The sequence below is a fragment of the Danio aesculapii genome, chromosome 21 (assembly GCF_903798145.1).
Source record: "Danio aesculapii chromosome 21, fDanAes4.1, whole genome shotgun sequence".
NCBI classification, from domain to species: Eukaryota; Metazoa; Chordata; class Actinopteri; order Cypriniformes; family Danionidae; genus Danio; species Danio aesculapii.
The window spans coordinates 24868131-24882244 of NC_079455.1; the positions used below are offsets into that span (position 1 = coordinate 24868131).

The 14114-nt window shown below is 35.8% G+C and overlaps 1 protein-coding gene across 2 annotated transcripts in view; it reads right to left on the bottom strand.

Moving 5' to 3' along the window:
• Nucleotides 1-899: 899 nt before the first annotated feature.
• The window catches only part of efna5a (ephrin-A5a), a 91884-nt gene continuing 78669 nt past the window's right edge, over nt 900-14114 (bottom strand). Inside the window, exons 3-5 of one of the 2 annotated variants that reach the window (XM_056445905.1) lie at nt 8320-8385; nt 8105-8179; nt 900-4907 (exon numbers count right to left, since the gene is read on the bottom strand). In XM_056445905.1, coding sequence (XP_056301880.1) covers nt 4783-4907; nt 8105-8179; nt 8320-8385 — 266 coding nt within the window. In that variant the 3' untranslated portion in view covers nt 900-4782. The remainder of the gene's footprint in view (nt 4908-8104; nt 8180-8319; nt 8386-14114) is intronic. The other variant, XM_056445907.1, reaches the window with a different exon arrangement.

Here is a 14114-nt window from a genome sequence, read left to right on the forward strand (position 1 = left end):
ATTATGTTTAAATTTAAAAAATAAAACTGTTGCTAAAAATGTTATGAATAAAATGCAATTGGCGAAATTAAATTGAATCATTGAGAGGGGTCTAGATGCAGACCTGGTGCAGTGCAATCTGAGCTGCATCCAATGCTTTTTAATGCGCTCACCTAACCCCACCCCTAACCCTACCCGTCACAGTGACATCACTCACTCCATTGAGTGCACTGTGTCTGACATTGCATCGCTGAGTGATGCAATCTCAGCTTGCATCATAAAGGCTGCATCCAGATATTATTGGAATCATCTAGTCTAGAAATAAGACAAAAGATTCTTTTTCTAGTCCTTAAGGTTTAAAATTTAGCATGAGAAAAAAATGCTAATTCTGACTGTAGGTGGCGCTAGAGGGATTAGAGTCTCCAAGGGCGCTAGAGACTCCAAATTTGCTGTGGTTAATGATAAGACGGTCCTAGTTCTGTGTCAAAACCTCTTAACTTATATGGTTTTATAGACTTCCACAGACATCATTGTGGAGGAATAATAAGTCACTGTTAACAATTTCCTATAGAATCTATGGTAAATGACTGGCAGCAGTTCACCAGTAACTTACTGTAAATTAATTACAGCAAAAAAAAACTGTTTTTACATTTACAGCACCATTTACCTTGCTGTATGTGCATTTACAGTATTGTATATCTTTACTATAAAATATACAGTCATTTTTACAATGCAACTTTAAAATACAGTAACATACTGCATAACTGTCCTACAGTAAAATGCAGATCATATTACAGTTAAATACTGTCGTTTACAAAAATCAGTGTGGATAAAGTAGTTGTGTTGCCCCCCCTAAAAAAATAAATCGAATAAATATAATAACTATCAAAAACCCTAACTAAAAATAAAGAGAGAGGTAATTCTTACAACAATGACAAATTTATTGAATCATTTATTTGAGCTGTTCCAGCAAGTGTATTTACAAACAATGGCATTTGAAGATATAAAAAGGTGTCATATCATAATGCAAGTCAGCGCTGCACCGTCGGCAACGTCACAGCAAAAGTCTAATATTCAGGCAACACAGCCAAGAAGCGAAGGGAAATGGTGGTTTAGATATCATGGTCTCCACAGCTGTATGAAGAAGCAGGTGTGGAAAGATTTAGGAAATGATGTCTAACACCGGGACCAAAATGAGGAGAGAACACAGGAACACAACTGCCTTGTGGTGGAAAAAACCCAGGACGTTCAATGAGATTCCTTTGACCTCGGTGTAAAATGTTGCATATGGACAAAGACAGACACTACAGGCCATTTACAAAAATACCCTTTCCTGAATTAAACCCAACGATGTCCTTCTAGGTTTGTTCCCATGACAATAAATGGACGACAGCAATGCTTTGTGGAGCCATAAAATGTTCCACAGGAGATTTTTAAAGAATGAGGATGTCTTTTGAAGCACATTGTTATAAGTAATTACTATTTTAGTTGCCTTATTTTTAATGCTTACCAAACAATCTAAGGTAATCAAATGTAATCTGACTGTAAATGTAGTATGACCAAACATATCTGATTTGACTAGATTAATGCTTCATCTCATCTCTTTTATGCTCCAAATCACTACATGATATGCTTTGCAAGACAACATACGGATACACAGCATCCATATAGACGTCGATACGTAGATGTGAATGAAAAACAGGAAAAGCATTCAAGCAAGGAGAACAAGGAGCGGGGCAAATATTTACCCTGTTTTTGTGTCTGTAAAGGCCATTACTATTGATCCCAGCAGGAGATCTCATCTTTCTCCATCTCTGGCCAAGTTCACTGGAGTAACGCTAGCCTGCGGCTGAACTGGACACCGCGCTCCTCCTGTGCTGCTGTCGTTTTTTTTAATTCCAGAAATAACCCACATGAGGCCTCGCAGTATGTGGTCTGCGTGCCAGGCACTTTGGACAACATCAAAGAGCCTATTAAATCACGTTAGGGTGTCAGTTGCCACCCGGGTGGAAGCAGCGTCCCGCTACTGTTTCAGGACATCTCAGATGAGCTTTTAGTGCGGACGGCTCTGTGTTTTTAAAAAAATAAATAAAAAACAGCACAATTCATGTTGATTAAAGAAAAGCCTGTGTGAGAATTCGCTTCGAGGATGTAAGAAAATAATTTAATTGCTTTTAGTTCATGCTTAGAAACAAGAAGAATCCTTTTAAAACATTTCTTTTTTTTTTTTTTACATAAATTAGCAGTTTTTGTTGACCCAATTAAAATGCTAATGCTGTTCATTGTGATGACTTTAGGCTAGAAAGACAGGATGCATTTGAAAAATTTAATTTCAACTATTTCCTTCCTTCTGCTCATCTGTAATAATAGACTTTAAATCTTCATTTTTTGTTCTGGTTTTGTTCATTTAGGAGTCACATTTGTGATGTTTACAGGCAAGAAGGCATTACGGTGAATGCTTCTGTGTTTATATTATTAATGCATTACATTTTACTTCAATATTTGGATACTTCCAGCCTATTCGAATGTTATCATTTGATTGAATGGGCGTTATCAGCTGATAGATATGGGCCAGTACCCAGCAGGCACACATCATAATAGGTTAGATTTAGGTCATGACGTCAGGTGACCAAAATTCAATGTCTAGCCAGCATCTAAGAACAACATTATCTTGAAGTCCAATAACGACGTCAAATTATGTTGAAATTTGGTTGATTTTAGGTTTTGTTGAAGTAAAATCTAAGGTCTGATAGATGTCATAGTGGTAACGTCCACACAACATCAAGGTGTAACATGAATAGACGTTGATATTTGGTTAATTTTAGGTTGATTTTAGGTTGGACATTGATGTCAGCCTGACATTGAGTTCTGACGTCAACCGGATTTTCATTTCCAAACTAAATCCAACGTCTCCACAACGTTAGGGTACATTGGGGTACAACATCAATATGACGCCCTGTGCCTGCAGGGTAGGGGCTTTTTGCATCTACTAGTAGGCTCAGAAGTATGTTATCATTCATCCACATGGTTGATCAGCTATAGATCACATATGAATGTGGCCGAACGTTAACAAGAATTATTTTTATTATTTATTAAATTTCCCATTAATTATATTTTATTAAAGTCTACCCCTACCCCAACCCTAAACCCAACCGTCACAGTAAAGTAAAAACAGATCTGGATCTGGATCTGGAGTCTTCTCTATTAGTAAAGCTGATTAACCATAAGAATTATTTATATTATTTATTAAATTTACCATTGATTGTGTTTTATTAATGTCTGCCTCTACCCCAACCCCAACCCTAAACCCAACCATCACAGTAATGTCAAAACAGATCTGGATTTGGAGTCTTCTCTATTAGTATAGCTGATTAATCATGTAGATGGATGATAACGGCTTTCTGAGCCTACCAGTAGGCGCAGAAGGCCCCTGCTGGCCCATATCTATCAGCTGATAACGCCCATTCAATCGAGTGATAACATTTGAAGCGGGTGAAAATCAGAGGATTTTCATTTTACTAAAAAATATTCACAACCTAATAATTATCCATTTTTTATGGAAGCTTGTTTCTGTCTCTAAATAAATAATACAGTAATTAAAGTCATGCGAACAGTGTTTTGTTGATATATATTTAGAGGTTATCAAAGAGCAGTGTTTATTTAATGGAATTTTTGACAGCAAACAACATAAAGTGTGGCTCTAATTTAACAAAACAAAACAAAATGAGATTTTTAGAATCAAGTCCACTTTTTGTGAAGCGTCTCAAATGTCACCAAGACTGAACGTAATGAAGTTACGAGACTTGTAAAAATTAAAATCTAAAACAACTGAATGACTCCAGATTGTTAGAAGTATTATGACCGCTGACAGACGTGATATGAAAAGATCATTTTTCTCCCTGATAACATATCAAGGATTGACCTGCTAAAACGTTAACCCATAATGACAAGTTATCATCTAAACCAATGTAAGTTGACTGAAGCTAAGTTGTGTTCCTTTCTCCCAAATGATGGCAGATGACTATCACAAACAAAGTGTCAAGAGCACTAAGACTGAACAATAAATAAGAAAAAAGATGATTCACCAAACAAATTAGTATATTCACTCAAACCACTGATCCGTGAGGCTTCGTACTCCTAACAAAACATCGATTTTGGCAGCTACACTTGAGCGTTTTTACTTCAAGAACACCACATCTGCATTTCAGTCCCACCTGTACACAATGTACAAAAAAACGAGTGCTTTTCTTTTTCTTTAATCTACGAAAACTCTTCAAAAATTGTCACCGTTCACCTGAGCACCTGAGTCCGAGCGGACTACTCCGGTTGAGATATTAAAAAGCTCCCTGCGCTCCCTCTGTATGAGGTTTACGCTATCAGGCAACAAAGTGCCCTGATATCTAGTAGAGTCAGCAGTCGAGTCCATAGTGACGACGTTTACCCACAATGCACCTGTAGAGATCCCTCAGATAGTCCTCTCGCTCTTGTTAGAAGACTTCAGCAACACTGAAAGAGGTCTTTGTGAAAGAGAGTCCTTTTCTTCCTCTGCCCCCAATTACAAGGCCCTCTCCAGCGTCACATGGGGGCACCGAGAGGACACAGACCTATTTTTGTACGCTTGTTTTTTTATGGGTCTACGAGAGACGGTTTTGTGGGACTTGTGTTCATCAAAAACCATCTAGTTACATCGGCGCGTCTCTTCCGGTGCAAGAAACTACTTTTCAGTCGAGAGAAAGATCTCTAATGTTTCTTAAAAGTGCTCGATCACGAGTCCTCCTGTATACTTAAGGTCTGTATGGGACGCTATAAGCAAGAGAGAGAGGCAAGAAGCACCAGAACTGAAGCCAACAAAGGCCCAACAGTCTGAACACGTCCCGCGCTGTTCACGTCACTTCGGGATGGCTCAGCAGATTCGTGACTTGTTCCGTCTAAATAGAGGAAGAGGAAGAAAAAAGAGAATGATTAAAGTTTGCAAATCTCATCAGTCGCTAATAGTTAAAGGGTGCTTTCACATCTAGATGTTTGCTTCAGAACCTGGCGCGTTTCCCCCATAGCTCTGTTCAATTGGTCATATGTGAACATGACAATCGCGCTCGAATTCGCGGCAAAACTTTTCTTTTGCACTGGTAAAAGTGCACTTTTGGAAGTGAAAGCATGATGTTTAACTGAATATTTTAACTTAAGTTCAATAAATTAATCACTAACTAAACTAATAAGTTTAACTATTTAAAAATATATATACAGTTGAAGTCAGAATTATTAGACCCCTGAATTATTAGCCCCCCTGTTTATTTTTTTCCTCAATTTCGGTTTAACGGAGAGAAGATTTTTTCAACACATTTCTAAACATAATTGTTTAATAACTCATTTCTAATAACTGATTAATTTTATCTTTGCCATGATGACAGTAAATAATATTTTACTAGATATTTTTCAAGACACGTCTATACAGCTTAAAGTGACTTTTAAAGGCTTAACTAGGTTAATTAGGTTAACTAGGCAGGTTAGTGTATAAAAATGGTTTGTTCTGTAGACTATTAAAAAAAAGAGGCTTAAAGGGGCTAATAATTTTGACCTTAAAATGGTTTTAAAAAATTATAAACTGCTTTTATTCTAGCCGAAATAAAAGAAACAAGACTTTCTCCAGAAGAAAAAATATTATCAGACATACTGTGAAAATTTCCTTGCTCTGTTAAACATCATTTGGGAAATATTTAAAAAAGTAAAACAAATTCAAAGGGGAGCTAATAATTCTGACTTCAACTGTATGTATAATAACAACTAAAAGTTTGATTGATGAAACATCTAATACTGTATAATTCGTGATATGTGAAACCTGTTTATTTAGGCCTTTTATATACAGAACAAATTGTGTTCTGTTGTTCGCGCTGTTGCAATTAACACATGGAAAATTAAACCTCTGAAAATAGTTATATTATTTTTATTATTGAATCAAATACAAATGTATTCTAATATAAATTAACTTAACGTTGGGCAAACCGTTAAAAATGAAAAAAATAAAATTATTTATTATTATTTTTTTGTTCTTTTTTGGCTCAGTGGTTAACACTGTCCCCTCACAGCAAGAAGGTCGCTGGTTTGAACCCGTTGGCATATCTGTGTGAGATATGTTCATGTTCTCCCCGTGTCCACGTGGGTTTCCTCCGGGTGCTCCGGTTTCCCCCACGGTCCAAAGACATGCGCTATACACTCACCAGCCACTTTATTAGGTACACCTTACTAGTACTGGGTTGGACCCACTTTTGCCTTCAGAACTGCCTCAATCCTTCGTGAAATAGATTCAACAAGGCACTGGAAATATTCCATAGAGATTTTGGTCCATATTGACATGATAGCATCACGCACTTGCTGCACATCCATGATGCAAATCTCCCGTTCCACCACATCCCAAAGGTGCTCAATTGGAATGAGATCTGTTGACTGTGGGGGTCATTTGAGTACAGTGAACTCATTATCATGTTCATGAAAAGAGTCTCAGATGATTCTCGCTTTATCCTGCTGGAAGTAGCCATCAGAAGATGGGTACACTGTGGTCATATAGGGATGGACATGGTCAGCAACACTACTCGGGTAGGCTGTGGCGTTGACACGATGCTCAATTGGTACTAATGGGTCCAAAGTGTGTCAAGAAAATATCCCCCACACCTTAACACTACCACTACCAGCCTGAACCGTTGATACAAGGCAGGATGGATCCATGCTTTCATGTTGTTGACGCCAAATTCTGACCCTACCATCCAAATGTTGCAGCAGAAATTGAGAGTCATCAGACCAGACGTTTTTCCAATCTCCTATTGTCCAATTTTGATGAGCCTGTAAGTGTGAATTTTAGCCTCAGTTTCCTGTTCTTAGCTGACAGGAGTGGCACCCGATGTGGTCTTCTGCTGCTGTAGCCCATCTGCCTCAAGGCTGGACGTGTTGTGCATTCAGAGATGCTATTCTGCATACGTTGGTTGTAATGAGTGATTATTTGAGTTACTCTTGCCTTTCTATCAGCTCTAACCAGTCTGGCCATTCTCCTCTGACCTCTGGCATCAACAAGGCATTTGCGCCCACAGAACTGTCGCTCCCTGAATATTTTTTCTTTTTTGGACCATTGTCTGTTAACCTTAAAGATGGTTGTGCGTGAAAATCCTAGTAGATCAGCAGTTTCTGAAATACTCAGACCAGCCCGTCTGGACCAACAACCATGCCACGTTCAAAGTCACTTAAATCCCCTTTCTTTCCGTCTTGACTATGTCTAAATTCATTAAGTTGCTGCCATGTGATTGGATTAGAAATTTGCGCTAACGAGCAGGTGTACCTAATAAAGTGGCCGGTGAGTGCAGGTGAATTGGGTACGCTAAATTGGCCGTAGTGTATGTGTGTGAATGAAAGTGTATGGGTGTTTCCCAGTACTGGGTTGCAGCTGGAAGGGCATTCGCTGAGTAAAACATATGCTGATTAAGTTGGCGGTTCATTCCGCTGTGGTGACCCCTGATGAATAAAGGGACTAAGCCGAAGGGAAATTAATTAATGAATGAATTAAACTTTTGTTCATTTTAGCACTGACACTTCAATTGATCATCCATTCTCAACGCAATCTCAGTTCATTTGTTAATTCTACTCATACATGAACGTGTAAATGCATAATTCTCGCCAACTCATTCTTTAAGCTCATAATTAATAATGATAATGCGAATGAAGACAATAGTTATAAAATGTCTAATTTTAAAATAACTGTTAGATAAATGTAAGAAAAAAAAAGATGGACAATAGATTGACAAAATGTTTACAACCCTGTATTATTGAAATGAGGCTGATCTCTGATTTATCCATATCTTTAATGACGATGTCTGTGGGTATGACCATTTAATATTGAAGTGACAGCTATGAGCAAAATCCCAGAAAATAAACGGTGAAACTGACCAATGTGTGGAAAGTTTGTTCGCACGTGGCTAGTTTTAACAATTTTGTTCCATTTAGAAACTTTGTCATGTGATAGCAAACCGCACCAAGAATAGAAAAGATTGTAACAATTTGAATCCCTGTTTTGGAACAAAATCAATCTAGACACGTGAAAGCACCCTAAAATACAATCTATAATTTAACGTTCAATACAAACCATTATTATTTTCTATAGCGTTAATGCTTCCATCATTGGGTTTGTCGACGCGATCGTGACTTTTATCGCAATTGTCTGTGGGAGAAACATAAAACAGGGTGTTGTCATCATCTTTAACTCATTGAACTGTTCCAGAGCTGATAAACGATGCAATTGCAAGCAGCTTTTGTCAGAAGCCACGCCAGGATCTCTCCTGAGGGGCCTGTAAAACTTACCCGTAGGTCTGACGAAAACTTTCAGCCTTAAGCAGCTCCGTTTCCCATTTTCAGCCAGCGTAGATGCTGTGGAAACATTTCAGATGATCAATACCAGGGCCGATCGATTCATGCTGCACACATTGTTTAATAAATCAAAGTCCTTATTTTTAAGACAACAGTAAAGCATTTTTATACCTGGTCGAGCCCGAGCTTTAGATTTTCATCTACATTTACATTAGTCATTTAGCAAATGCTTTTATCCAAAGCGACTTACAAATGAGGTACAACAAGTCATTTATCAGCAGAGACAGCGATATTCACAATGCAGTGTTTCAAGTGTTATGCAGTGCAGCACGTAAGATAAATCTGTAGTTATCATGAGAGGAGCCATAGTTTATATTCATTGTTTATGGTATCTTTTTGGTCCATCAGTTTTACTGTTTCTGAGTGAAAAATGATGGACATCTTACATTTTTAACATAAATTACAAAACACATCAGCTAAAATGCCATTCAGTGTAAGGATGTACACTACCGGTCAAAAGTTTGGGGTCAGTTTTTTTTTTTAATGTTTTTTTTTATTCTGTTCATCAAGGCGACATTTATTAAATCTAAAAAAATAGTTAAATTGTTAAATATTTACTTATTACTTATTGTATGTAGTTTCAAATGAAATTATTACTCCAGTCATTATTGCTTTTATTACTATTATTATTATTAATAATAATAAATATAATATTAATGAAAATACTAATAACAATATTAATTAATATTAGAGTGATTTCTGATGGATGATGTGACTCTGAAGACTGGAATAATGAAGCTGAAAATTCATTATTAAATACACTGGAATAATTCCTTCAATTAAATGATAAACTACTTTTGAACAGTTATTTTATAGTGCAATAACATTTCAGAATTGTACAGTTTGTACTGTATTTCTGATGAAATAAATGCAGCCTTGGTGAGCAGAATAAGCTTTAAAGCATTTTAAAATCCTACTGACCCCAAACTTTTGACCAGTAGTGTACATAAGTAAAGTTGAATGAACTATTAGCTTTCCTGTGAAATTTTGATTCTTTTTCAAATATTTTGCGAGTCATGTTTAACAGAGAAATCAAATTTTCTACTGGAGAAAGAATTATTTCTTTTAGTTTGGCTGGAATAAAAGCAGTTTGGCAAGTTTGAAATAATTATTAAGGCAAATATAATTTACACCCTGAGGAAAATTATTTTTTTAATAATATCTTTACCGGATTAAGTTAAGCCTGTAAATTGCACCTTAAGCTGAAGATTTGTATCTTGCAAAATGAGTTATTAGAAACTTGTTATTAACCCTTTAACTACCCCACCAAGATTTTTTTTTTTGGATTGCACTTCTTAACTCCTAATGTCGCTAGTTAACTTTGTTTCAACACATCCCGTAATTTCTAAAATATCAACCTCTACCAAATGGTTGATATGTCAATTTATAGTAAAAGTACAGGAAATAATACATATAAAAATCTGAAAATATGAAGTGTAAGATCAATTTATTTTCAAAATAGAACATTTTTGAATACTAAATCATCTTTATTTTTTGAAGTGTGCCATAAAAATATTTCAAATTCTCATTTAAAATGTTGTCTTGGTTTTTTTTACAATAAAACCAAAATCAAGTGAATTAGTGCAACAGGATTATGTTTGTTTGATTTTTTTTGTAAACCAATAACGCTTTGTATTGTAAACCATTATTTAAAACATTCTTTAAATTACTTTAAGTCATTATTTAAAACATGGACAACCGTTTGGTGGAGAGGCAGTCAAAGGGTTATATCTACTGTTTTAAAATGTGTTGTAAAATATTTGTTAAACAGAAGCTGGGAAAATTTTTTAATAGAATTAAACATTTTCCCTTCAACTGTATGTATAAACACTGCAATACACCTCTGGAAAGACCACTTGTTTTCTTGAATTTACGATTTTTAAGAATAACATAATTTATGTTTTGACATTTCTTCAAAATAAATATAAATGTTGTCATTTAGAGCATACTTTGTTTGATTTGTTTCCAGTGAGGACTTGAGAAACTTGTTCATGCTTTTATCAGCAGCAGGGTGGATTACTGTAATGGACTCCTCACTGGCTTTACCAAAAAGACAGTCAGACAGTTACAGCTCATCCAGAACGCTGCGGCCAGGATTCTGACCAGAACCAGAAAATCAGAGCACATCACACCTGTCCTCAGGTCTTTTCACTGGCTCCCAGTTACATTCAGAATATATTGTTAAGTGTTATTACTTGTCAATAAATCACTAAATAGCCTAGGACCTCAATACATTACAGATATGCTCACTGAATATAAACCTAACAGATCACTCAGATCATTAGGATCAAGTAAATTAGAAATTCCAAGAGTTCAGTCAAAGCAGCGTGAACCTGCCTTCAGCTACTCCACCCCCTGCTGCTGGGATCAGCTTCCAGAAATGATCAGATGTGCTCCAACATTAGGCACATATAAATCAAGACTTAAACACATCTGTTTAGCTGTGCCTTTACTGAATGTGCACTGTGCTACAGATCACACTATTGTGCCTTTCTTTTCTTTTTCATTCTTTTTAACCTGTTTTAGCACATTTTAATCTGTTTTAATCAGTTTTGATTCTTTTAATCATTTGTATTTTCTTGATTCTTTTATTTGTGTTTAAGTAAAGCACTTTGAATTACCATTGTGTATGAAATGTTCTATATAAATAAACTTGCTTTGCTTTACTTTTAGCATTAAATAACAAAAAGAAAAAAAAGTTTCCATATATGTTTATGTTACATTTTTTAGACAATACAACTCCAAAATTTTCCTTCACAAGAATAGTCAATATTTGATGAATTCAAATCTCTAAATCTAAAAAATTCCTAAATTATGAATTATGTAAGAAATGTGATCAGATCTTAACATAACCTAACATATATTTCCAGTCGAAATTGTGAGCCTTTCATAAATAATGACTATACATTTCTAAGATCTCTGCACACGCATTTTAAAGTCCATTTCCTAACACCTGTCCTCTTCATTCTCATCACCCCCTATATCTTCCGAACAGAGCAGTACTGTGGACTACTGTGAGAGCTGTGAGTGGAGCAGAAGATGTGAGCTTCAGCAGTCATCGCTGAAATGGCTTATGGGCCGAACAGAAGTCATTTGTATCATCACAGCTGATTACGGAGCTTTTAGTGGCAGGTGTTTCTTTGGGCCTGTGATCTGTCATTTGCAGCTGTTGATGTTACCAGCCGCCAGAACAGCTTTAAGTAGAGAGTGTTGATGTATGTAGTGACCAATCAACATCTAAGAGGCTCGTGGAAAGGTCACAGCCAGCAGAGGTTAGTGAAAGGACCTCTGGAAAAAAGCGCAAATTTGCTGTCCGGTGAAAAAGAACCTGCCGTAAGTGATGCTTGCGGTCAAGATAAGAGTGTTCAATAAATATCTGCCGCCAGTAAACAAATGTAAAGGGAAGGAGCAATTCATCATCCTGCCACTAATGAACCGTGCGTGCACAGAACATTAGTCTTAGTTTATTTACGCCGAATTACATTGTCAAATACTCCAAATTTCCAGCATCCAGCCAGAAAAACAAGACATCCACTTCAGTTTTGTTTATTTTGTCGGTAAGGAAAAGCTCAAATCGCATGTCGACATCAGTAAAAGCGAGCCCCGACAATTGAATTATCAAGAACATATTGTGTTGGCTATAAGGAAATTGCATTTTCGGCAGTCCGTACTCATTACGCTGAGGCGGTGAAAGAGGGGATTTATTGAAGTGCGTCGCATTGCTCATTACTTAGTCACCTTTACGTCTAGTGTGATCCGTAGAAAAAACACCAAGGCTTTCTTCCACCCCCCATCACCCCACTGGTGTACATTTGCATCTCTCTTTGGCTGTGCCAGATTGCATTACAAACTGCATAAAGAGGAGACAGTGGAGAGAAAGGCTGTCTACCTGTTCTTCTTAAAGAGATAGTTTACCCAAAAATGACACTATACTTTTCCCAGTATTCCGTTGCAGCTGAAAGGGCATCCGCTGTGTAAAACATATGATGGATAAGTTAGTGGTTCATTCCGCTGTGGCGACCCTTGATGAATAAAGGGGCAAAGCCGAAGGAAAATGATTGAATGAATCACACTATACTTGTCCTCAAGTGATTCCAAATCTTTAACGTTTTTTTTTATGTTGAACATAGAAGAAGATATTTTGAAGAATGTTAGAAACTGGTAACATAATAGGAAAAACAAATACTGTGTAAGTTAAAAGTTAGCATTTTAAACCATTTTTTTCCAAAATAACTTATTTAGTGATTAAAATAAACAAGCTCAAATAAGTTTTAAATGAATGATGACAGAATTTTAAATTTGGGTGAACTACCCCTTTAAGGAAAGACACTGCAGGTGAATAGTTGATTATTATTATTATTATTTATTTATTTATTTTTAAATTAAATATTATTTTATATAAAAAATTTGTTTTTTTTTAATTGTTATGTTTATATATGCAAATGATGCATTTTTTAATTAACTCGTTTACATTTCTTCTTTGGAAGAAGTCTATTTTTTATTTAAGTGTCAAATGTTTTACAAAGAAAATTTTAGAAAAGAGCTTTTTTCACTTTATATAATTTTATTTATCAGTGCAGAATACAAAAAATATTTTGAGAACACAGCCTCTAAAAAATATGTATTTCTGTTGAATTCTACAGACCCAATTAGGGCTGCGCAATATATTGTTTCAGCATTAATATCACAATGTGCGAATCTACAATAGTCACATCGCTGGATCTGTAATTTGGGATTATATTAAGCAGGAACTACAGTTCAGAACAAGTGATTTTAGGAGTCAGTGGAGTCAAAGTTGAACTTTAATATAAAAATGTGAAATATTTTTATTTGTATGATTTTAAGGCCTGCGACTGTAAGATGTAAAGTACATTTAGACAAGAAATGATAAAGTTTGCCGCTTTAACAAAATTATTGTGTTTATTTATACAATGAAGACTTTGAGGTTTTATTTTACAATTTATTATTGAATTTGTTCCACTTTTAGACTCCACCAAAAACTTGCACTGTTAGATTCATTTAATTCCTTGATCTACTGTTTTAATCTGTGCTTTAATTTTTTTTCTTAAATTTTTTTATATATTTTTGTACATATTATGCAGATGCACTCCTTACAAAATGATTCCAACTGATGCTAAAATTAAGATTTGTTTTCTAAATAGTGTCATCTTGTGAAATTATGTTCATATTGCAATATATACCTGAGAAAAACAAAATATTGTCAGTTTTTTTACAGTATCGTGAAGCCCCAGACCCGATTTTATAAATTCAACAATGTTTTCTTTACGTTAGACTGAAAACAAAAACCCTATATGGAAAGTCAAAAAGACCAAAATCTCCGAACTGACAGATGCATGAAAAAATGATATTTTTGCCTGCATTGTCTTGCCTTAAAGCGTTAATTTGCTTTTCTTTATGGAGAGGATAAATTGAGCAACATGGCTCATGGTTGAGATGACAAGGGAAACAGCACTGCCAAATGTAGCAGCGCTTGCATCTATGAGTAGGAAGCAAAATGAATGCTGATTGTGCTTCCTTCTGAGGCTGGTGGAAGCATTTAAATGAGGCCTTTGCATGTGAAAAGCCGCAAACTGCTCAGACAGGTAACAATTGAGGACTCAGGCTAAACCTGAAACAAAATGATCCTAGTGGCCTTGTGTCAGTGAAGCTTTTATCACCTTTATGAAAGCTTGTCATAAAATTTTTTTAAAAATTCTAACTGCACTTGG